The 26,655-nt window shown below is 37.2% G+C and overlaps 1 protein-coding gene across 6 annotated transcripts in view; it reads right to left on the reverse strand.

Annotated features, from left to right (window-relative positions):
* The window catches only part of KLHL5 (kelch like family member 5), a 93,017-nt gene that overhangs the window by 32,047 nt on the left and 34,315 nt on the right, over positions 1 to 26,655 (reverse strand). For all 6 annotated transcript variants that reach the window (XM_086406108.1, XM_086406106.1, XM_086406104.1 and 3 more), the window contains 4 exons: positions 18,546 to 18,728; positions 15,212 to 15,348; positions 14,533 to 14,729; positions 8,265 to 8,477 (listed from right to left, as the gene is read on the reverse strand). In XM_086406108.1, coding sequence (XP_086262234.1) covers positions 8,265 to 8,477; positions 14,533 to 14,729; positions 15,212 to 15,348; positions 18,546 to 18,688 — 690 coding nt within the window. In that variant the 5' untranslated portion in view covers positions 18,689 to 18,728. The remainder of the gene's footprint in view (positions 1 to 8,264; positions 8,478 to 14,532; positions 14,730 to 15,211; positions 15,349 to 18,545; positions 18,729 to 26,655) is intronic.

The following is a 26,655-nucleotide window of genomic DNA, read 5'->3' on the forward strand; positions in this document are numbered from 1 at the left end:
TTCTCCACGTTCTCACCAACAATTATTACTGTCTTCTCTTTTCAGCCACTTGAGTGGGTGAAAAATGTGAGTTTACTTTGTACTTACTTAATGGCTAATAATGTTGAGAATATGTTCATATTTTGATAATGGAAGAGAAGGAAATCTCCAACAAAAGTAACTGTAAAATAGTTTGTGGCATCTGGCAACTTAGAACAGCATGCGAAAGGCAAAAAAAGCCAAACTGAGACAGAAGTCTCAACATAGAGAACAGATTGGTGATTTTTAAGGCGGAGGGGGCTGAGGCAAAAATGGAGTGGGAGGTTGGGGTTAGCAGATAAAAATTATTATATATAACTGACAGCACAGAAAACTACATTCAATATCTTATGATAAATCATAATAGAAAGGAATATTAAAAAGAATTTATACATCTGTATAACTGAATGACTTTGATGTACAATAGAAATTAACAATATTGTAAATCAACTATACTTTAATAAAAACATATTAAAAGTGAAAAAAAAGATGTAAGTCTCAGGATCTAAGGCAGAGTGTAAATTCTGATATTAATCATTCCATGTTATCCTATGCACACAAAATATAGTTATACTTTTTACAAGTCATTAATGAATATGCATCAAATGGCTCATTTAGATTAATCTCAGTATTTCTACTACTTGTTATACATAAATGCTTTAGTCCTTTCTAAATAAAAATAAATGTGAAAAAACTGTAGAAAGTAAAGTCTTAGAGGACTCAACAGTTACTACAGTGAAATATATTTCTTAGCATGCTGACAGTATCTATAATTTATGAATAAACGGGATTAATTATATTTAAGTAGAGAGATGACAGTAATGGAAGAAAATATGAATCCAGTAATATAAGCATCAGGTGAATGGAAGACCAGATATCACTCGGAAAATGATTCAGAAGGCACTGAGAAAGGACTACAAAATACAGACTCTCATATACTCTGCATTTTAGGGTAACACCATGTACTTTCTATGCCAAAAAAGAATGGCAAATTACCTAAGTGGAAACATTTAGAAAAGATGAGAAACATGTTCAATTTGTAAATTTTTATCTTTACTCACATACTTGACAGGGCCTTGCAAATAGCTGAGAAAAGAAGAGAAGCTAAGGGCAAAGGAGAAAAGGAAACATATAACCAATTGAATGCAGAATTCCAAAGAATAGCAAGGAGAGAAAAGAAAGCCTTCCTCAGCAATCTGTGCAAAGAAATAGAGGAAAACAATAGACTGGGAAAGACTAGCGATCTCTTCAAGAAAATTAGAGATACCAAGGAAACGTTTCATGCAAAGATGAGCACAATAAAGGACAGAAATGGTATGGACCTAACAGAAGCAGAAGATACTAAGAGGTGGCAAAAATACACAGAACTACTCAAAAAATATCTTCAAGACCCATATAACCATGATGGTGTGAACACTCACCTAGAGCCAGACATCCTGGAATGCAAAGTCAAGTGGGCCTTAGAAAGCATCACTACAAACAAAGCCAGTGGAGGTGATGGAATTCCAGCTGAGCTATTTCAAATCCTAAAAGATGATGTTGTGAAAGTGCTGCACTCAGTATGCCAGCAAATTTGGAAAACACAGCAGTGGCCACAGGACTGGAAATGGTCAGTTTTCATTCCAATCCCAAAGAAAGACAATGCCAAAGAATGTTCAAACTACCGCACAACTGCACTCATCTCACACACTAGTAAAGTAATGCTCAAAATTCTCCAAGCCAGGCTTCAACAGTATGTGAACCATGAACTTCCAGATAGATTTAGAAAAGGCAGAGGAACCAGAGACCAAATTGCCAACATACGCTGGATCATAGAAACAGCAAGAGAGTTCCAGAAAAACATCTACTTTTGCTTTATTGACTACGCCAAAGCCTTTGACTGTGTGGATCACAACAAACTGTGGAAAATTCTTAAAAGAGACGGGATTATCAGACCACTTGACCTGCCTCTTGAGAAATCTGTATGCAGGTCAAGAAGCAGCAGTTAGAACGAGACATGGAACAACACACTGGTTCCAAATTGGGAAAGGAGTATGTCAAGGCTGTATATTGTCACCCTGCTTATTTAATTTATATGCAGAGTACATCATGCGAAATGCTGGGCTGGATGAAGCACAAGCTGGAATCAAGACTGCCGGGAGAAATATCAATAACCTCAGATATGCAGATGACATGACCCTCATGACAGAAAGCAAAGAACTAAAGAGTCTCTTGATGAAAGTAAACAAGGAGAGTGAAAAAGTTAGCTTAAAACTCAACATTCAAAAAACTAAGATCATGGTATCTGGTCCTATCACTTCATGGAAAATAGATGGGGAAACAATGAAAACAGTGGCAGACTTTATTTTTTCAGGCTCCAAAATCATTGCAGATGGTGACTGCAGCCATGAAGCCATGAAATTAAAAGATGCTTGGTCCTTGGAATGAAAGTTATGACCAACTTAGACAGCATATTAAAAAGCAGAGACATTACTTTGTCAACAAAGGTCCATCTAGTCAAAGCTATGGTTTTTCCAGTAGTCATGTATGGATGTGAGAGTTGGACTATAAAGCTGAGCGCCGAAGAATTGATGCTGTTGAACTGTGGTGTTGGAGAAGACTCTTGAGTCCCTTGGACTGCAACAAGATCCAACCAGTCAATTCTAAAGAAATCAGCCCTGAATATTCATTGGAAGGACTGATGCTGAAGTTGAACTTCAATACTTTGGCCACCTGAGGCAAAGAACTGACTCACTGGAAAAGATCCTGATGCTGGGAAAAATTGGAAGGCAGGAGGAGAAGGTGACGACAGAGGATGAGAAGGTTGGATGGCATCACCAACACAATGGACATGAGTTTGAGTAGGCTCTGGGAGTTGGTGATGGACAGGGAGACCTGGTGTGCTGGAGTCCACGGGGTCGCAAAGAGTCAGACACAACTGAGCGACTGAACTAAACTGATGTGATTTGCACTAAAACTATCTCCCCCCAATACTAATATTTCCCCCAAATACTACTTAGAGTAAATAACAGAATGTGAATGATTTATGAACTCCATAGGCTTTAAAAAGTGTTTTGGTACCCCAAACTTGTAAATTAAAAGAATGCTAAAGATAAATACTGATTTGTTTTATATTTCTGAATTTTAGTAAAAAACAACAATGAGAATTGAGAACAGAATAGTGGAGACCAATATACTTGTAATGCAGACTAATCATTGGGAATATTAAGAATTTAGATATCAAAATATTTAAAATAATGCCCTAATGCAGTTGACCCTAGAACAACATGGATATGAACCATGAAGGTCCACTTATACATAGATATTTTTCAACAATAAATACTACAGTATGACACAATCAGTGGTTAGTTGAATGCATAGATATGGAGGAATCTCACATGGAGGGCAGGTGATACGTTATACACAGAATAATCCCCATGCTGTTTGAGGGCCAACTGCATTTTCATCCACATTGTTTAAAATAGGAATGAACAGAAAAGTCTGGAATGCTTTCAAAGGTAAAATAAAACCACACACACCTATCTTCTGGATTATTCAGAGTTTAAAAATAGAGCCACACTAAAATGATTATTTGGTTCAGGATTGTAATAATATATATTATTTCCTATATTATTTTAAAAAGACACTACAATAAAATGACTATATGTAGGCTGAACTCATTATAGTTAGGCTAAAAAAGAATGTTTCTTACCAACAGAATAGGGTTAAAACTGTATGAGAAAGGAATTATTTTATGAAAGTAAATTCTTTAGGTAACGATGCAATGGTAATTAAAAAAAAATCAGTCATTTATTTGATAGGCACTAGACATTTTTTTGCTTTGTCACTTTTATTTTTTATTAAGATATAAATGACATATAACATTAGCTTTAGATGTATAACATAATGATCTGACATATCTATATATTGGAAAATGATTAAGTCGAGTTAACATTCATCCCCACATAGTTATCTTCTTTCATGTCTGTGATGAGAACTTTTCAGATCTACTCTCTTAGCAATTTCATCCTTTTCCTATCTTTTAAAATAAAACATTCAGAATATAATCCAAGATTTTCTTGATGATTTTAGAGTCTACTTCAATACTTTATCACTTGACAACTCTAAGTCTCCAAATCTGCCCTTTACTTTTAGTAAGGAGAAAAAAAGAACCTTGCTAGTATCTCTGAATGCCATAATGGTGCCATATAGTATTATCACTGTAGAAAAAAAAAAACATTGTTCAAAGAGGTGTTATTAAGTTGTTTAAATTACACAGAGCAACATGGCTTCCATTGTTGCTACTCCCTGGGCTAAGACAGTGGTTCTCAAATTTGAGTGTGCATCAGATGCACTGAGGGCTTATTATACACAACTGGCTTGGCCCCACCACCAGAGTTTCAGATTTAGTAGGTGGAAGCCTAATCATTTTCATTTTAAACAATTACCCACGTGGTACTGATCTTACAGTTAGGGAACACACTTCGAGAAACACTGGGCTAATCCAATGCATTTACTGTCCTTATCTGTCTTCTCTGCAGCATCTAATGATGATAAAATTCCCTTTCTGGAACCTGCAATCTCTTTTTAATAGTACTACAGTTATTTAGGCAGATTTGGGACTATCACTAAATATTAGTATCTCCTAGGGTTCCACCTCTAGTGCTTTTATGTTCTCTTTGATTGGTGTCACTCTCTTCCCCTTGGCTTCAACAACCTAAATAAGTAGTTTCTAAAACTTCCTCTTAGACTCTAAGAGGATTAAAGGTGTCAATAAGCTCTGGGAATGTGCTTCTTCTACTTCCTTCCCCACCTTCAAAATCAATGCTTCATCCTGTATTCTGTATTAACTGACAGCACCTTCATCAATTGCATTGCACAAATGAGAATTATTCTGGACTCTTTCTTTTTTTCACCTTGTACATTCAATCATTCCAGTGTATCAATCCTACCTCCTAAATAGCTCTTGACTGTCGTAATTAATTTCTCTACCTCCACTTTTTTTTAAAAGTGCTTAATTCACTTGTTGGAATCCAACAGTCTTCCTTAGCAGGTTTCTACTTTGATCCCTCCAATCTATTCTCTGCAATGCAATCATAGGATCTTTCTAAAATAAGAGGATAATTATGCCATTCCCTACTTAAAATCCTTTAGTGCTTCCTTATTGCTTTTAGATAAAAAAACCCCAGTTCTTTGGCATGACTAGAATTCCTCCACAATCTGGTCTGTTTCCTTCCCCAGTCTCATCTCTCAATACTGTCCTTTTTGTTTCTGTAACTTTAGCTATGCATGCTATCTTCAGATTTCAGAACATGATATATTTGCTCACGGCTCCATAACCAGGACTCTTATTTTTTCTGGGCTATCATGCCCATTCTTTTGGGTGACTAACTTGGCTTGCAAATTGAGTGACACTTGGGAGATTTTCCTAGCTTCTCCACTATCAGTCTAGGTGGACCACTCCAATTGCTTTCATAATGCCATGTCTATCACAGACTTTATCTCATTATATTGTAATTACTGATTTGCTTTTTAATCGTTTTCTTCCTCCACCTGATATCCTCCCTACCCAGCAATTTTACATGGAGTACATTCAAGAGGCAGAACAGTTCAGTAGAAAAGGCATGTAACTTTATTTGGGTTCAAGGTCTACCTCTGTCTCTTGTTCAGTTGCTAAGTCATGTCCAACTCTTATGCAACCCCATGGACTGTAGCTCACCAGGCTTCTCTGTCTATGGGATTTCCCAGGCAAGAATATTGGAGTAGGTTGCCATTTCCTTCTCCAGGGGATCTTCCCAATCCAGGGATCGAACCCAAGTCTCTTTGCATATCCTGCATTAGCAGGCAGATTCTTTACCACTGAGCCACCAGGGAAGCCCCTGTCTCTTATTAGCTGTAGTCTAAAGTCAAATAAAACCACAGTGCCAAAGAACATGATTTATGCAATCACTTTGTGATTTTGAACATATGGCTTTACTTATTTAATCTGTTATTTCATTTGTACAACAGGTGTTAGACTAAATGATCTCCAACATGCCTTTCAACTCATAAGATCTTATGACTATGATTATCAGCAGTATCCTGGATAAAAGAAATTCTAAAGGTCTCTGAGAGTCATGCAAATACAGTATCATAAATATTTGAAACTACAGGGCTAAAGTAAATTGTCAGGTTACTTAATTGCACAGGTTCTTTTCAAAGTATACTAGGATTTTTCAGACTTTATTTTCTTTCCTCTAGAGAAGGATAAGGAAAAAAATTAGGCTGGATACCAGTAAAAATAGTCCTCTTTAAATCTGATTTTAAGAAATGTTTTATGATGTTATTTTTCCTGAATTATCAAGTCATGCAGTTTCACTCCTATGAATTCATACAATATTCTACCTCTGAAGAGGGAAGTCATTCTTGTAAAGTATCACACTGATTTTTGTTTCTGTAAAGTAGAGAGCAAACAGTAACTTTTGCTCACAACAGCTGGAAATAATATATAATGCTCAAGATAAATACAAACCAAACAAAATACACAACACTTAAAACAACAACAAAAAAATCTGATCTTGAGCAGTAATAGCTCATTTTTTCCTTTTCTTTCAGGACTCTACTTAAGGCCTCAAAATAAGCAGCCAAGTATGTGTTAGTTGCTTAGTCGTGTCTGAGTCTTTATGAGCCCATGGACTGCAAGCCCACCAGGCTCCTCTGTCCATGGGCTTTTCCAGGCAATACTGGAGTGGGCTGCCATTTCCTTCTCCAAAGCAGCCAAGCAGGCAGAGGAAATTTTTGTATATTCCAACTGAAACTGTAAAAAGGTGAAACCATGCATGTATATATGTTATGACTAATTGCCTTGAATACACCAACTAGGTATCTCTCAATTCTAAAACAGTGATAATACACTATCATTATTTATAGCACATTTTATTTCAGAGCACTTTTCTGATCCTCATAAAAATCCTGTGAGATAGAAAGGATGTGATCTCCACTTGATAGATGAAGAAACCAAGGTATGTGAACATGCCAAGTCACAGGGTTTTAAAATGTCAGAGTCAGAACTATGTCTCATTAATTTGTTTATCATCAGAATCCAGCATTTAGTGGATACTTAATAAATGTGTGGCACATGAATTAATCTAAATTTTCTGGTTCCTAGAGTTCAGTGTTTCTTTCATTAGCAGCTTTATTAATTCTTCAATTGCTAGGACAGGTTTGTAGCTGAGTCAAATAAAATTACTAACCCCAAAGCAACAATGTTACTTAATGAATGCAATTTAGGTGGTCAGACTTTCTGGGTTGAAAAAAAACAAATTTTTTTAGCTCACTATCTTTTCACCTTAACATTTCATAGGAACATACATAAAACAACCACGTTGAACAGATTAAGGAAAAAACCTATAGACAAGCTAATATTAATGGGCTTCTCTGGTGGCTCAGATAGTAAAGATTCTGCCTGTAATGCAGGAGACCCAGGTTCAATCCTGGGTCAGGAAGATCCACTGGAAAAGGGAATGGCAACCACTCCAGTATTCTTGCCTGGAGAATCCTATGGACAGAAGAGCCTGGTGGGCTACAGTCCATGGGGTAACAAAGAGTTGGACACAACTGAGCGACTAACACAATTAGCATTAAGTGAAAATGAAGTCGCTCAGTTGTGTCCGACTCTCTGCAACCCCATGGACTGTAGCCTACCAGGCTCCTCCATCCATGGAATTTTCCAACCAAGTGTACTGGAGTGGGTTGCCATTTCCTTTTCCCAGGGATCTTCCTGACTCAGGGATCGAAACCCAGGTCTCCCGCATTGCAGGCAGACGCTTTACCATCTGAGCCACCAGGGAAGCCCAATTAGCATTAATGTGCACTAATTAATGTAATTAGCATACTGTAATTAGCTCATATTAATGTAATTAGTAGTCCCTCAGTATTCTGGGGACAGAGGATTGGTACCAGGACCTCTGTGGATATCAGTATCTCAATTTAAATATGTAGTATTTGCAATTAAACTCTGCACAGCTTCCTATATACCTTAAATAATCTCTGGATTACCTATAATACCTAGCTAATACCATGCAATTCCTACATAAACAGTTGTAAATGCAATGTAAATATTATATAATAGTTGCTGGCACAGAACAAATTCAAGTTTTGCATTTTTGAATTTTCTGGAATTAAAAAAAATTTTCAATCCATGTTTTGTTGAACTCGGGATGTGTGGAATGGTGTCTACTCAAAGTTGTTGAAACTTTAATTATTTTAAATAATTAAAAATAGTTTACCTGTGGTGCAAGAAGAGGTAGCCTAATATAAGCCAAAAGTTTACTGAGATCTTTCCGTCTCTGTTCCAAATCATGACGAACCCAAGTAAGAAGTGCGTTCAATATTGTCTCCTCATTAGGAATGTTCATGTCATCACTGGCTAAGAGCTTTGCAATTTCACTGGCTGGTAATAATACAAATTCCTGGTTTCGAATTACTTCCATGAAATTTTCCTGGAGGAAAAAAAGAGCATATAAAAAATACTGTTTCTTCTTTCCATCACAGTTTAAAAGAAACTAAACATTTCTTAATTAGATGCCAAAACACAGTTTATACTTTAGCCCTTTCTAACAATGTATTATTGCTTAAAAGGGGAAAAAAAAACAGTAAAAAATAACATTTAAACTGTAATTGTTATTAAAATTCTCGTATCTCTGTATACACAGGATTAAAGTGATATATCAAGTATTACAATTTAAAAAATAAATTTAGGACTTTTAGGTATTGCTTTGCTCAAGTTAGGGAATAGTTTTGGCAAGTCTTTCAAAGGAAGATAGAAAAAAATGAAAGAAGACACTTTATATAATACTCCAACATCAAAAGTTAGTTCAGATTTGTGGTTGCTGAAGAATTTGGCCAACAGGGGAGCCAAATACTTGGGTAAGAGTGAAGTATTTCTCTTACCCAGAAATGGCTTCTAGGGTGGCTACATTTCCCAAGACCATTCTGGACCACGGAAGTCTTCTCAGACTCTGCCTGGCAAGAGCCTGTGTCCTTAGAGCTATCCTAAACCCAAACTGGACTTTTAAAGTGTTTTAATGTCATTTATAAGACCACAAAGGATTTTAGGTCTGATGTGAAAACTTTAATCTCATCTAACCTGATCTATGTACAAAGTTCTTTTGCTCTCAGGAAAAAGAGCTGACAGGGGCAGAGTAAAGGAAAATTCTGAAAGAGATGGGAACACCTGACCTGCCTTTTGAGAAACATGTATGCAGGTCAGGAAGCAACAGTTAGAACTGGACATAGAACAACAGACTGGTTCCAAATAGGAAAAGGAGTACATCAAGGCTATATCAGGCTATATATTGTCACCCTACTTATTTAACTTATATGCAGAGTACATCATGAGAAATGCTGGGCTGGAAGAAGCACAAGCTGGCATCAAGATTGCTGGGAGAAATATCAACAACCTCAGACATGCAGATGACACCACCCTTATGGCAGAAAGTGAAGAGGAACTAAAAAGCCTCTTGATGAAAGTGAAAGAGGAGAGTGAAAAAGTTGGGTTAAAGCTCAACATTCAGAAAACTAAGATCATGGCATCTGGTCCCATCACTTCATGGTAAATAGACGGGGAAAGAGTGGAAAACAGTGTCAGACTTTATTTTTGGGGCTCCAAAATCACTGCAGATGGTGACTGCAGCCATGAAATTAAAAGACGCTTACTCCTTGGAAGGAAAGTTATGACCAACCTAGATAGCACAGTAAAAAGCAGAGACATTACTTTGCCAACAAAGGTCCTTCTAGTCAAGGCTATGGTTTTTCCAGTGGTCACGAATGGATGTGAGAGTTGGACTAGAAAGAAAGCTGAGTGCCGAAGAATTGATGCTTTTGAACTGTGGTGTTGGAGAAGACTCTTGAGAGTCCCTTGGACTGCACGGAGATCCAACCAGTCCATTCTAAAGAAGATCAGTCTTGGGTGTTCTTTGGAAGGAATGATGCTGAAGCTGAAACTCCAATACTTTGGCCACCTCATGCGAAGAGTTGACTCATTGGAAAAGACTCTGATGCTGAGAGGGATTGGGGGCAGGAGAAGAAGGGGACAACAGAGGATGAGATGGCTGGATGGCATCACCGACTCGATGAACATGAGTTTGAGTGAACTCCGGGAGTTAGTGATGGACAGGGAGGCCTGGCGTGCTGAGATTCATGGGGTAGCGAAGAGTCGGACACGACTGAGCAATTGAACTGAACTGAAAGGGACAACACAGGCGATTAAATAGTAAATTGCCCTAGGGGACTGTAAGTAGGGGAAAAAAAAAAGTATGGGAGACTCCTGGAAGTTAATGATCACTCAAGAAAGCAGGTTTTCTTACCCACAAAACCAAGCAGCCTTGCTTAGCAACCAAACAATAAGACAGAAGCATGAGACATGCTCTCAAACAATAGAACAATGGTGGCATGAGACCCATATCCTGCCCAGTGAGCTCAGTAAGTTAATGAACCCCTAGGACATGCTCTCTGCACACATCAACAACAACAACAACAGTATTTTATGGAAAGGTGACATTTGAAAGTGAAAGACCCTCACTGTACTGGGACCTGAAATAATATTTCCATAGTGCCACGACAGTCCCACCTCCTCCATGTAGGGACAAGAAAACTTTCCTGCTCAATATTGAGGAGGAATTATGATGGAAGCGTGATATCTACTCCAGAATTGGCCTCTCACTGAATTCTTTCTGTGCTGAGACATAAAGAACTGGAGCTCCCTGGAGCCTCCTAGAGATTTCAGAGCCAAAACAAAAATGTTGACCTAGAATGTATTGGAACTCCAGGATCTTAGACTGAAGATGACTCAGTTCTGGCCACATTCTTGAATCACGCTCTTTGTAATTTGAAATGGAAGATAAAAATGTCCTTAGGTGTGAAACAGTAATAATAATTTTTACTAAGCTATTATGCTAAACAATCTAAAGAGAAGGAAAATAGTCTTCTGGTATACAAGTCTTAATGCATGGGCTATTTATATAGTTACAATATAAATGCAAATGCTGTGAAGTATTGTCCCTTAATGTTTCTTATGCTTCTTAATGCACTATGGCTGTCTCAGCACAGAGTTTTAGTAAAAAAGCTAAGGCTGTTTAAATTAGAGCTGTTTAAAAATAGCTTAAGCTATTTAAATTAGAGCTAGAGATAAGGACTATCAAAAATTATCTGCTATATTAAGATGAGAATTATATTTTCCATATAGCCTCTAGTAATCCAAGTTAGGTACTGATCAAAGATATATCTTGGGTTGACATTTCATTCCTTTCGTAGAAATTCTTAAGAGGAAAACCATACATGAATAATTAACGATATTCAATAGTTTCAATTCATCATGATTTGTTAAAGATGCCCAAATGAATCTATTTTAAAATGACTGATTATCATTTTTCAGAAATATATTTCAATAAAACCTCAGGGCTGAAATGGCTTCAAGCAAATTGTTCTACTCAATTGTATACTGACATTATAAAATGATTTCATAACACATAGCAAGAGCTATAAAAATGTTGAAGCTCTCAACTCCTAGCTATCCCATGAGAAGCTTAATCCTTGGTAAATAATTCACAAGAGGGGGGAAAAAAGCTGATGCTTCTCTGTACTGTTATCTATAATATTAAAAAAAAAAATTAGAAACAGCCTAAATCTCCAGCTCTAGGAAGTTATAACTCAATTGGCTATTATTCAGGCATCAAAAACTTTAGGGACAAAGATCACACAGATAAATAGATATTTATTATTTAATTTTAGATGAGATTCTGAAGAAATCAAAATAATATACATTTCTAATTGTTCACAAGTATAGTGTATGGCATCACTGACTCGATGGACGTGAGTCTGGGTTAACTCCGGGAGTTGGTGATGGACAAGGAGGCCTGGCGTGCTGCGATTCATGGGGTCGCAAAGAGTCGGACACGACTGAGCGACTGAACTGAACAGTCAACAGTTATACAACACTGAAGTAACTACTGCCATACTTTCAAATGGTATTAACTGCATTTCATCAGTGAGAAAGAGATTATACAAATATTCATTTAATAGCTTACTTGTTGATATATCTATTTCAGAACAATGCCATTCCATTCTGGTATAATCTGTATTAAGTGAAAATGGAGTTTTTCAACACCTTATGGAAATACTACTGAACTCAAGGTTAAACACAAAGTGCTTTTCAAAATTATTAATTTGGTTTTGAAGCAGGTATTTTAGCAAAATTCAATGTTTTAAATAGCTTTTCTAGGTCAAGAAACCAAACTTAAAACTGCAAAAAAATCAAATGTTTGTATTTATTCCATAATGGCATTAAATATCTGTAATGATATAACCAGTCTCGGACTTTTTCGTAGAGGTTAAGCGATGTGTTTCGGGTCATGTTCAGTGGCAGTCAGAACAAGAACAAAAGTTTCCATATTTCAGGGTTACAAGAAGGAACTTCTCATCCCTTCCTACTTGTATTCATGCAGGATGAATGAACATCCCAAGTATACGCACTATTTGCTAATTGTGACAACTGATTTCATTCTGTTGCACTGTGCTTACTTCATATTTTAAATCCATTTTGTGATATAAACAGCTATCATGCTACCAAACACTTGCTAGCATTATGCTCTTTCCCCCTTTGGAATAGTTTTTAAGCAAATGAAGTTACTGAGGGATTTATTTAAATTGAAGATTGAATTTTGCTATACATTTTCATTCAGTTCCCATAGCAACAATTCAAATCACACAATCTGTCTCTAAATTACTTTTTATTAGAATTCAATTTTATGTATCTGTTGAAACTGAATAAAATCAAATAATGGCCTTGAGGAAAAAAACTACCACAACTAACTGGCTATAAATATAGCTTTATAAACACAAGCTAATTTAGATTTAACTTATATCTAAGCCTTAAAGCAGCAATTATGCCTCTACTGTAAACAATAAGAATGACCTAAATGCATACAAATGTTTGCATGTGAATAAAACTCCTTCGTAGGTAAGAGATATTACTTAAATTATGAGCTGATTACAAAGAAAAAAAAATCCAGCTTTATTTTACTTATGCGCATCTTATTCCAAAAAGCATTTGAACTTGAGGTGCAAAAGTTAAAATCAGAAATCTACAAGAAGGATAAAGGCTGGAGTGGGAGGGGGGAATATTTCAAAGGACTTAATTCATCAGACATTAACCTAATACCATGCTAGGTCTGTACAGTACTGCCCTGTCACACAGTCTTTTTCACTTGAAGAAGTTTGACATCATAAACTAGAAACATTTCCCAGGAACAGTTATACCACAGGGAGAATAACATCCATAAAAGCTGTGCCTTTGCCTGAGGGCTTTTGCTCACTCACATAGGTCCCTACTGTGTGGAACAGAATAAATCCAAATGATGATGATGATGATGATGATGATGGTGTCATTTAATGACCAGGTTGAAACTGTGTATCAATTACTGTTTTACTGGTACTATGTACCAATCACCATTTTAAGTGCTGAACTTCTATTAACTCACTTAATCCTTGCTTAAGCTTACGAAATAGGTAGAATTACTCTTCCCAATAGTTATAAACATCTGTTCTTGTAATTTTTTCCCAATTTCTATTTCTATAATGCAAGATTCCTAAAGTACTGGTCAATTCCTTCACATATGAACCAACTCAATGGAAGGATGGGGAATGGAAGACAGGGTAGACAAAAATGTATCTCTTAAATGTTGACAAAATCAGTAACATGGATAATAACATATGTGTATGTGAATATCCATGGTCTTTCCTCTCTCAGAAGATGTATTGCCCTAAATGAAGCATTTAAAGCAAAAATCTTCAATCACTACCCAGGTATGAAAACCCATGCATGGCAAAATGGTCACTCCTTAAAAATCCACACACCTCTGCTGCCCAAATCCTTCTACTATTTGATGGTGGAGGCTGGTCCTAACAGCATGCTCTCAACATGCCCTGATTTTCTTACTGTCCTAGATCAACTTGTATCCATTATCCTTAGTCTTCTGAATCAGAACTCCCTGGGATTTATTTTCAGCACAGAATTTGCTACTATCAATAGGAACATCTTTCTAGTCAGATTTACATATAGTCAGATTTATCCTTAATAGCTAGCCTCTCCCTTCCAACCTCGTATCTTCTGTACTAGTACTGCACCAATACACTATCACTATCACCAACTTCCATCAGTGAGTAAGGGGATAATTTCTGAAATTCATTCATATGCCACAAGGTAAACTGTCTAGGGGAAATCTGCTTTTAAAAGTAGCAGATTGAATGAAAGGGCTCTAAAATACTGCTCTGCTTCTTAGTGGCTGTGATAATTTAAGGCCTGACTTATAAATCCAGGAGAAATATTACTTGGGGTTTTTCCCTCAGACCTCAGTGAAAATATGACACACTAGACAGTGAACCTGAACCTCAAGACATACAGCAGAGCCATGGGAAAACAGCAACATGCAGACAAGCCTGCAACAATAAGGAATAAGGCAAGCACCTATGCCTTCCTGCTTTTTTAAAAATACATACCATGGTATAATTGTGAGCCACTTTATGCAAATCTGTACAACCTTGAGCATCAGCAAAAGAACGGATTCCAAGACAGTTGGATGGGTGAAGCTGTTTCATTAAAAACTTACAGCATGCTTCTACAACTTGTGAAAGCTGAAGAAGGCAAGCTGTAGATAACAGGCACTCAATATTATCTTCTTTTAATTCCAGGCGGCCTTAATGATAAAAAGAAATTCCATTAACTATGGAACTATATTAACTTTGGTTTATAAGGTAATTGATGCAAACAATAATAATTCTAAGAGCTCACTACATGCATTCAGATATAGATGATTTAAGACATTCCAAAAAGAAAAAAAGTACTAAATGTGAAAAATAAGCTACTAGTGCTTTGTGACTTCTACTAAAATAAAAAATGAATAGCTGGTTTCCAGAATTTTCAAAGGATTAGTAATAATGCAAAAGTTGAAAAACATTGTATAATTCATCAAATTATTACATTAACATGTAAAAATATCATTCAAAAGCTTAATTATAATAACCACTTTAAAGGTTCTAATATAGAGATTTCACCAAGGGTAGTTATAACAGCAGAACTATTAACTGCAGTAGGCTTATTAAAGGCAGAAATCTGAAATCTAATAATACAACTTAAATCTAAGAGGTTTTACATTCATTTTATTTTCAGATTTATTACCTGTATATGCATATTGAATCAAGGACCATAGGGAATTTGGTTCTACACCTTCCATTTTTATTTCTTCTTGTCTTGCTTCCCTGACATCACTAGTAAACATGGCAGCAAAGTAATCTGAGACAGAGGAGAGCACCAATCTAAGAGCACATCAGAAGAAAAAAATCAGTGACAACATCAAAGCTGATGTTCAGTAGTAAACACTTTGCTTTCTTTCCTTCTTTTTCTTCTATTTTTTAAAAAACTTTGTTACCTATAGAAAGTGTTTGGTACTAAGAAATGCATTTTAAGTTTGATAAATTGCTTTATGCTCTAGTCTCTTCGTTTTTTCCTTTTGTGTCTTTTTTAACTTTTAATTTTGTATTGGAGTATAGCTGATTAACAATGCTGTAAGAGTTTTTAGGTAGATAGCAAAGGGACTCAGCCATACATATACATGTATCCATTCTCCCCTAAACTCCCCTCCCATCCAGGCTGCCACATAACATCGAACAGAGTTCCATGTGCTATACGGTATGTCCTTGTTGGTTATCCATTTTAAATACAGCAGTGTGTACATGGTAATCCCAAGCTCCCTAACTTCTAGTCTCTTCCTTTGAATAATAAATTTCCATTACTGAAAGTTTTCTGCTGATGTAAATGATTTACTCATTCACTACTCAAATATCCCTTTTTATCATCCTGAAAAAAAGCTGTAATATTATTTAAACTAATGATATATAAAATACAGGAAAAAATGTAAAGGTTCTCCAGCTTATCATTTTTTAAAACAACCTAAGGTTTGTTTTTTTTTTAATTATATAAGTAGTAAATACATGGGAGATATCTGACACTGGTTTTAGCAGGTTATTTTTAACTTTTATGATTTTTAAATTATTAGGGTATACTATAATGTTTATATTTTGTTGTAAAATTATAGTACCTTTGTTACCACAAAAGTATATTTTGTATCTTTTTACAATACATTATTATATAATAGGTATGTCTCTGCCCAAATTATTGATAGTCACATATATGCAAAAATAGATTTTAAGTGGTGGCACTAGTGGTAAAGAACCCGCCTGCCAATGCTGGAGATGTTGGAGATTCAGGTTTGACTCCTGGGTCGGAAAGATCTCCTGGAGGAGAAAATGGCTACCCGCCCCAGTATTCTTGTTATGAGAATCCATGAACAGAGGAGCCTGGTGGGATATAGTCCATGGGGTTGCAAAGAGATCTAGATATTCTGAGATATACTGGTGTGAAAACTAGACAAAAGATCCCTTCTTTTATGGAGTCATAGTCTACAAGATGACAACAATACACAGCAGAAGTAAATTCTAAATTATGGCAAGAAGTGATAAGTGCCATGGGGAAAAATGTAGGATAAGGGCAAATGGTTTAAATAGGTGGTCTCACTAGAAGGTGACACTTGAGATAAAATTTGAAGGAGGTGCAGGAATTAGTTATACAGGTATTTGGGAACAGCATTCAGGAAGAGCAGCCAGGGCAAACATCAAAAGGCAGAAGTGGCATGCCTACCACATGCAGGGAACAACAAGGGGGTCAGAGCGGCTGAAGCAGAGTGAGTAAGATGGTGGGCAGCATGATAAAGAAGTAACGGCAAGCTGGGTCACAGAAGCCACGGGGAAAATGTGGGGTTTCACGATGCAACATGAGGAAGCATTAGAAAGTTTGATCAGAGGAGCAACCACATCTGAGTACCACTTTACTGGGTCACTCAGGCAGCTGTGTAGAAAACAGAATGTAGGGAAGAGTGAAAACAGGGAGATGGGTCAGGAGTTTCTTGCACGAGTAATCTAAGTGAGAGGATGGTGTCTTACACAGGTGTTGCAGGTAAGGTACTGAGTTCTGTTTTGGAAACAGGAAATTTGAAATGCCTCTAGAAATTCTGGTTGAGGTATCTCTAATAAACCCACACTCACAACATGGACTTTTGGTCACAACATATAGTGGCATCTCAATAAATGTATGCTGATTCAGGCATTAAAGACTATAAGACCAAGCCCATGCTTCCTAATTTTACTTTCACTTTGGAAGGTTTAACAAAACTTTTGGGAAACAGTGTTAATTAGTTTTGAAAGGTAAAAAAAAAAAAAACCTCTGGGATCATAATGGTGATTAACACTGAACAATTAAATATGGAATTATTAGGAGAAAAATTGTACTTTATTAAACAGCTTCCATTTCCTTTTCTTACAACAAAAAGTAATACTTCATTACTGTTAAATGCTTTTATTCCCTAGTACTACTGCCTTTCATATTTTCTGGAGGTCAGCAAACAGAAGTTGGGATGTGCAGTGCTCAGTCGCTCAGTCATATTCAACTCTTTGCAGCCCCATAAACTGTAGCCTGACAGGATCCTCTGTCTATGGAATTTCCAGGCAAGAATACTGGAGTGGGTTGCCATTTCCTACTCCAAGAAGGTGGGATAGAGTTGGCTATTTTAAAACTCAACAGTTTTGCCACTCCATTCTACCAATTTGTTTCTAAATGATCACCACTTTAATTTCCACTGAGTTTACTGAAAGTTATACAACAGATAAAATTAGGTGGGGTGTGGCTTAAATAGTAGCTGAAAACTATATCAAATGATACTGACAAACTTCAGGCTGGTATGTTTTGTTTTTATGCTTCTACAAAGGGAAAGTAACACTTTTGGGGTCATTTAATGTGTAATAAGGAGAAGGCAATGGCACCCCACTCCAGTACTCTTGCCTGGAAAATCTCATGGACGGAGGACCCTGGTAGGCTGCAGTCCATGAGGTCGCTAAGAGTTGGACACGACTGAGAGACTTCACTTTCACTTTTCACTTTCATGCATTGGAGAAGGAAATGGCAACCCACTCCAGTATTCTTGCCTGGAGAATCCCAGGGACAGGGGAGCCTGGTGGGCTGCTGTCTATGGGGTCGCACAGAGTCGGACACTACTGAAGTGACTTAGGGCTTCCCAGGTGGCGCTAAAAGTAAAACAAACAAACACCTGCCTACAGTGCAGCAGACTTAAGAGACGCAGGTTCAATCCCTGGGTCGGGAAGATCCCCTGGAGGAGGGCATGGCAATTCACTCCAGTATTTTTGCCTGTAGAATCTCATGGACAGAGGCACTTGGTGGACCACAGTCCATAGGGTCACAAAGAGTCAGACACAACTAAAGCGACTGAGCACATAGTGTGTAATAATTTCATATGCACTGCTTTCTTTGCAGAAAGTCCATGAAATATACCCCTTTGCCAAAACACTCCACTGAATAATCAATTAGAACAAGTTACCTCAACATACATTACTAAATGATCAAGGAAGTATTTCACACATATAGAAATTTAGAAAACAATTACCTGTGAGCTGGAATTCTGCGATCACCAGCAACTAAAATTACATCACATAACTGTTTGTGTCTCAAATAGTTTTCCATCTTTTTGAATGTTTGTTCAGCATGATTAAGGGCTTGGAAGAATTCATCTGATGAACATGGCTCCATAGTATGGCAGGATGATAACGTCTGACTACTATTGGAAGTCCTGAAAAGAAACAGAACATGTTTTGAAACGTTATGAACACATTAAAAATATCTTTCCTATTAAGTCCTTTTAAAGCCTTCAAATGTAACAGAAGTAATAATACCAGTCAAAATTAATGTGTAATCATCTATCATTTTTGCCTTTTAAAATCAGTGATAGATCAAATCATCTGTGTGTCTTACAAACACTGTGAGTAAATGTGGTACCTTCTAGCCAACAGCTATATAACACATATTCTTTGCCTGTCCTGGAGATCTCTTCTCTGGTCAATATGACATCTCTGCTGAAGAAGCGCCAAACTATATTCATACAGACAGCCATAGCTCCGACATTATATTTAAGGGTATAAGAGATCACTTTTTGAAGGCAGGAAAGCAATTAAACTATTTTGCAGATATAAATTCAAGCCATCCTTTATTTAAAAATGGGTTATGTTTCCCAGTTCATTTGTAAGACAACTGTTTACAATACAAAGTATATGGTCATAAACACAGTATTGTAAATAATTCATTTGATTTTCTGGTCAGTCTTCAAAAGCCTGGGTAACCTATAACTTAGATTACAAATTAAAAAAATTTGATGGTCTAATCCAAAGAATTTTAGATAGTATCTAAAAATTATTTGAAATTTCCAAATTATAATGTGAAGAGTATGAGTTCAATATTTTCATTATGATTTATTGATGGAAAAAGTAAAAAGGTTGAGACTAAGAATGAAATCCTAAATCCACCCCTTTCCTCCCTCCCCCTAAGATCCCTTCTCCAAGATTACCTGAATCAAGTAATCAACATCCCATGGTTATGCAGTTAACCACAAAACCACCAACTGGGCCATAATTTAGTTCTCATTTCTCATCAGATCTACTTTTAAGGATATTATGATTCTGATAAATGCACTGTTGAATCAAGCCTCGCTATATCTTAAGAGAACTTTCTTAATATAAATATCTAATAACCTTATCAAAGTCTTTGACTCTTTTATAATAAAGGGAACTGAAGCCAAGGAGATTAACTGCTTTGCCAAAAGTCGGAGAGTTTGATCATGGCAGAAATAGGGCTGTTGCAGAGAAATCTGTGTGTTCACCAAAACCCTTTTTCTCCTAGAATATAGCTAGACTGCATTCCCAGCTTTTCTTGCAGATGGGTGTGGTCTTATAACGGAAATGAACTGTGTCAGCTCCCAGCTAAAGTGGCCAAGAGCAGGTGTGTATCTCCCATTCTTTCTTTCTCTAACCATGAGGACGGAGGACTTACATGGAGGAAGAGGCAAAATATACACAAGTGTTTATAACTAGGATTATATATACAGATTCTACTCGTAAGAATTCTCATGTTGATTCAGATGTATCAGTTTTGAAAGTGAGGAGGGCCATGAATAATAAATATCTCTACCTAAAGCCCCTCCCAGCCCATCGCAGTTTCAATGCCATACAAACATGGGTCCTAAAGAATGTTCTTAGAGGATAACTGTGAATAATGATAATAGAAGCAAAATATAGATTATCTACAAAGTATATATTACACACTATGAATATTACTGGTGTAATGACTTGGGAAACCTAGTATATACAATACTCAACTTTACATTTAAGATCATTAGTATAAAAACATATAGAGTATTGTATAACTGTATGTTGCCTATATAAATAAATGAGAATTAGAAACTATTTTAAAATCTAGGGTAAAATGTAATATAAGCAAAAACAAATAGTTGACTTTAATGAATACCAATTTGAAGATTTAAAACATTTCTCAATAAAATGTTGTTTTCTATTGTTAAAATACTGACAAATGATTATCAAGACTAGAGATCTAAGGATGACGGAAGATTAGAATACCTAATTCTGTGTGTGTGTGTGACAGCACAGCATGGCATGCGGGGTCTTGGTTCTGATCCCCTGCAATGGAAGTGTGGAATCTTAACCACTGGACTGCCAGGGAAGTCTCTGAACATCTGCTTTTATAAGCCCAAATTCTTTCAAGAATAAGAACATATGAAGTAAAGTTGGGGGGGGTGCTCCTGTATTTTGCATCACATTTCTTATACTTTATAATAAATTCTCAGTAATGACTGGACAATGAATTAGCTGAGTGTTTTTTGAGTGATTAATTGCCATCATCAAAACACACTTTAATGTTTAATTCTGAAAGAACAACAGAACTTTATAATACTAACATCACTAAGTTATTACAGGCTAGCTTTGATGTTGGTATAAGTCCAATTAATAAAGGAGCCATCTCTTTTCTTGTTAAGAACTTTCAAGGTTTTTAGTTCTTCAATCTGAGACATGAATCAGGATAATCTGGAAAGCATTTCAGCTTTTGTGTTCAAGGTCTCATTCCTTACAATTGATTCAGCAGGTCTGAAGTGAGACCTGAACATTGTATTTTTCAAAGCCCTATAGGTGATCCTAACACATCATGGATTAAAGGCCACCGATATACTTCAGAGAAGAGATGCATACATTATACAAGTCAGCATGTGATGAATGTACAGATTCAAAACACTGATATATATAATAGATACTTCAAACGTGTAAACTGAATTTCTTTGAATATTTTAAATGAACTAGTAGAACTTAATACTTGTTATTTTCAAAATGAGCATAATGGTAAAACATTAAAATTGTTTAAATACATACACATTAACAAACAACTATTGGTGCTTCTAAAATAACATTTTTAACTTAATTTGCTTTCAAGCCTTCATTTGCTATAATGCCACTTCAATGATGTGCTGAACACGTTATTTCAATGTGACAATTAATTCAGAGATTTCTGGGTATAGCAATCATTCCCATTGCTTCAGATGAAGGATCAAAAGAAGTACAGGCTTCTGATTTGTGTCTGTGGAAGACTGAAGCCATTCATTCACAAAAGGAACATGAAAGAGGAAGGAACAGGGCTAATCACACGTGAAAAGCTGCACACCTTTCCAACATTTCTTGTTCGAGGAAATTTGGGGTTTTGTACATACAATTTTAGTAATCTAAGAATTTACTTTAAAAAGAATTTACTGCATATCCATACAACTACAGAACCCTAGCCATTAGAACCATTATATACAGAATCTGTGTATCTAGAAAGAACCTATGTGGTCATTTAATTCAACCCCTTTACTCTGCAGATGAGAAAATTTTGAGGCTCAGAACAGCACAAAGCAATCAACAAAGGACATACAGGCAGCTGGATACAAAGCCAGGACCTCAAGGCATTCAGAATGTTGGTCAAACCACTCACAAAGGAATGGAAATTTTTGCTAACCTCTGCCCTAAGTATCAGTAAGTGCAAAGGCTAAAGGTTTGAAGGGAGAATGATAGTACAAAATGAAGGATGATAATTTAACAAGACACTAGAATTAAAGATCATAGACAGAAGTCTACTACTGTGTTACTGCCCCTTACAATGGCACCCCACTCCAGTACTCTTGCCTGGAAAATCCCACGGACCGAGTAGCCTGGTAGGCTGCAGTCTATGGGGTTGCTAAGAGTCGGGCACGACTGAGCGACTTCACTTTCACTTTTCACTTTCATGCATTGGAGAAGGAAATGGCAACCCACTCCAGTATTCTTGCCTGGAGAATCCCAGGGACAGAGGAGCCTAGTGGGCTGCCGTCTATGGGGTCGCACAGAGTCATATACGACTGAAGTGACTTAGCAGCAGCAGCAGCAGCTAGGTATAAGAGAAAAGGAGTCTCTTAGGTTTCTATGTGTAGAGATAACATCTCTATCTTTGGCTAATCAAATGTTTTTAATACTGTGGGTCTGTGTAGTTTATAGTGTCAGTATTATTCCTATTATGTGCTTTGGTTTGGAGACGTGAACTGGAGAGGTATGGTGTATGATTAAGAGTATTTTAGGGAGGTTCTAGAGCTGTGCTGTCCAATACAGTAGCTACTAGCCCCATGTGGCTATTTTAATTAAGATAAAATTCACTTATTTAGTTGACCCAATCATATTTCAAATGCTCAAGTAGCCCCATGGGGCTAGTGGCTGCCAGATTGGACAGTGCAGATATAGAACATTTCTGTCATTGCAGAAATTGCTTTCTATTGCATAGTGCTGATTTGACTCTGTCACCATGTATCTGGACAAGTATTTAAGTTCTCTAAGTTTTACTTCCAACAGCAATACAGATAAGTAATACATAATACTTTCTTTTAGAGGATCCTTCATGGGAAGATTATTAAATGAAGTAATGAATGCATAGCCCTAGCATAGAATAAATATACACTCAAGGTACATCAACTCATAGCAGAGCCTCGCTTTTCAAAGGCCAATGGAAAGACCTGTAATCTCAGTCTTTTGTCTTACACACTGTTGTTCCTTTGGTTGCCTTCCTAAAAAATGATCCCTAGCATTATTTTTATAACTAAATTTCCTAATTCTTGATTAAAATGACGTTTAAAGAAAGCTGAGTGCCGAAGAATTGATGCTTTTGAACTGTGATGTTGGAGAAGACTCTTGAGAGTCCCTTGGACTGCAAGGAGATCCAACCAGTCAATCCTAAAGGAAATCAGTCCTGAATATTCATTGGAAGGAATGCTGAAGCTGATGCTGAAGCTGAAACTCCAATACTTTGGCCACCTGATGTGAAGAACCGACTCACTCGAAAAGACCCTAATGCTGGGAAAGATTGAAGGCGGGAGGAAAAAGGGAGGACAGAGGATGAGATGATTGGATGGCATCACTGATGCGATGGACAGGAGTTTGAGTAGGCTCCAGGAGTTGGTGATGAACAGGGAACGCTGGTGTGCTGTAGTACATGGGGTCGCAGTCAGACATGACTGAGTGACTGAACTGACTTAACACACCCAGTGGACATCCTAACCCATAATATAAAGATCTGGGAATAGGCTATTTATGGAGCATTTAAAACACATCTGTCTGTGAGTTCTACTTGATCTCTGCATGGTAACAGAGGAAAATATCTAACATTTCCCCTTAGTTTTATTTCTTTGATGTTACTAAGATGGTAAGTCATATTTCAAAGAACAGCATCATGAGAGCATTCAAATCTTTTATAACAGACATTCAATATAGAATAATGAACTCTATATTGCTGGATATTTCCAGGTCACAGGGAAACATTTAATTTCTAGCTTACTGTTCCTCTGCAGTAGGCAATGAATTTGTAAGTCAGAAAAATGCCTAAACATAGAAAAGAGGCAAGTATCAAACAAATCAAGTCACCAACTATTTAAGATGAAGCACTGTGCCAGTTGTTAAAACTGTGGGGATGCAAAGAAGATACGATTTTCTTTTTCAGTGAAAGGACTTGGAATTTGAGGAGCTGAGTTTTATGAAGTAGAAAAAAAGTAAATAGCAACAATAATCACTCGCAATTCTTCAGATTCCACATGTGTGCACACACACAGTATGCACCTCAGCCAAAACTACCTCTTATTACAAATTATTTCGATTTCTTCACTTTCATCACCAGAACTTACATTACGCTTTCTTTTTTGTATTTATTTATTATGCTGCGTCTTAGCTGTAGCACTCGGGAATTTCAGTCGTGGCATGTGGGATCTAGTTCCCTGACCAGGGATGGAACCCGGGCCCCTTGCGTTGAGAGCTGAGTCTTTGTCAGTGGATCACAAGGGAAGTACTTGCATTAGGCTTTCTTAATGGAGTAATTCTTTCAAAAGAAGTTTTAAGAATCACTTCCCAAGGATTATACACTACATGATTTTGAGTAGAAAACAAAGCTGCACTGAAACTCTATTCATGGTCTGTCTGGCTCACTCCCTAGCTAAGTGATTTACTCCTAGCCACCTGCCTCAGCTTTTGGCATTCAGATTTCATGGCTTTGCCGAAGTGCAAATGATTATATCATGAATCTTTTGGCATCTTTTGCACATATTCAAAGTCACAAATGTAAAATAAGAATGTAAATTGCTTAGTATAGGGTAGCAGTCTCTAAAAGAATTTTTATGCATATCCTTTACAGTATAGTTTTAAGCATGTGCCCCAATAGACATTTGAGTTTATAAAAGATATACATATATCATCATACAATTATTTATATTATAAAACAAAAAATAGAGATTTAAACGATAAAATGTAAATAAACACATTCCAATTATCCATATTTTACCATGCCTCCAACAAATCATCTTGTACATTCCCAATTGGAATGTAACTGGTATCAGAATACAAAGAAAGGAAAGATCAGTATGGGCTAGTGTCTGGAAAGGCAGCAAGTAACAGCTGAGATCTGATTACTGAAACTCTAAGGGTTTAGATGAGTAACTTGGGAGTTGAGATGAGTAACGAGGAAGAGGAACTGGAGTCATCTCTTTTAAGGTGAGGACAAGGCGAGGTGCATACAGAGGAAATGACAAGAGGCGAAGAAAAAGACGACCTTCACCTCTTCCCTTCTCAAGAGAAATGTTTTTTAATTTAAGGCATTCTCTGCTGGTCCTGTGGCCAGAATATCTGTAGGGAAGAGAGTTAAATGTTTATATAAGAATCAAAACTTCTAAAACAATAATCAGTGTGAAGGAGAAGAGCCAGGGGGCACTCTCATGCAATGCTGCTGAGAATTAAAATAGTTAACACCCCTGAAGGGCTTCCCAGGTGGTTCAGTGGGTAAAGAATCCACCTGCAATTCAGGAACCATAGGAAATGCAGGTTCGATCCCTGTGTTGGGAAGATCCCCTGGAGGAGAGCATGGCAACCCACTCCAGTGTTCTTGCCTTGAAAATCCCATGGATGGAGAAGCCTGGTGGGGCTACAGTTCATGGGGTCACAAAGAGTGGGACGTGACTGAAGGAGTATGTACACACTCGATGTTCCTGAAATGACTGAGAATACAGATCAAAAACCCTAAAAAATGTGCACTCCCTTGGAGCTTTATCTAGAGGAAATAGTCATCTGTATGCAGAGATCTAGCTAGGGGATGTAGAGGAGAGGGGCTTATCACAGGTTGTTTCCAACAGGGAAATATTGGTTAAATAACCACAAGTTTTGTCTGTGCATAGAATGATTCGGCCATTTAAAAAGATACAGAAGAACATTTAATGCCATAGCAGGTTGTTTCACTGGGTATTGCCTTTGCCTATCCAGGATTCTTTCTTACAGTGACAGATCCATCTCTCCCTTTTGGGAAACCACACATTCCCTACCTCAGCTCTCAGGGATTGGGCAGAGGTGACTCCTCCCACTGGGCAGAGGTGAGCAAGGGACCAAGGCCTGGCCAATAGGAGTGTCATGTTGGGTGGATATGAGAGCCAAACAAGGCCAGAGAGAATCAGTTTCAAGTTGTTTGTTGATGTTCTTGGAAAAGAGTCACTCTCTTTCCACTGAGGAGGCTAAGCTGATAAAAAGTAAGCTTGGAGCTGCTAGCGGCTTTTTGTTACCACACAGATAGCCTGCATGAGGAAATGCCATTACAGAGGAAAAGAGAATCTAGAAAGGGAGGAAAAAAAGGATTTCTGGCATTATTTGAGTATTTGGATTCATCACAAGTTGAGCTTTTATTTACTTCTGTGAATCAAAAACTTTAGTTTTTGCGTGTCAGTTTGAGTAGGGTTTCTGCCTTTTGTGACCTAATTTTGTTGTTGTTTAGTCGCTAAGTTGTGTCTGACTTTTTGCGGCCCCATGGGATTTCCCAGGCAAGAATACTGGAGTTGGTTGCCATTTCCTTCTCCAAGGGATTTTTCCAACCCATGGATCAAACCCACATTTCCAGCTTGGCAGGAGGATTCTTTACCACTGAGCCATCTGGAAAGCCCCTAATTTTATGTTTCAGCTCAGTTCAGTTCAGTAGCTCAGTCACGTCTGACTCTTTGCGACCCCATGGATTGCAGCACGCCAGGCCTCCCTGTCCATCACCAACTCCCAGAGCCTACTCAAACTCATGTCCATTGAGTTGGTGATGCCATCGAACCAACTCATTCTCTATTGTCCCCTTCTCCTCCTGCT

Source organism: Bos grunniens, chromosome 6, assembly GCF_055505025.1.
Source record: "Bos grunniens cultivar Pamir isolate PY7600 chromosome 6, Bosgru_T2T1.0, whole genome shotgun sequence".
Classification (NCBI taxonomy): domain Eukaryota; kingdom Metazoa; phylum Chordata; class Mammalia; order Artiodactyla; family Bovidae; genus Bos; species Bos grunniens.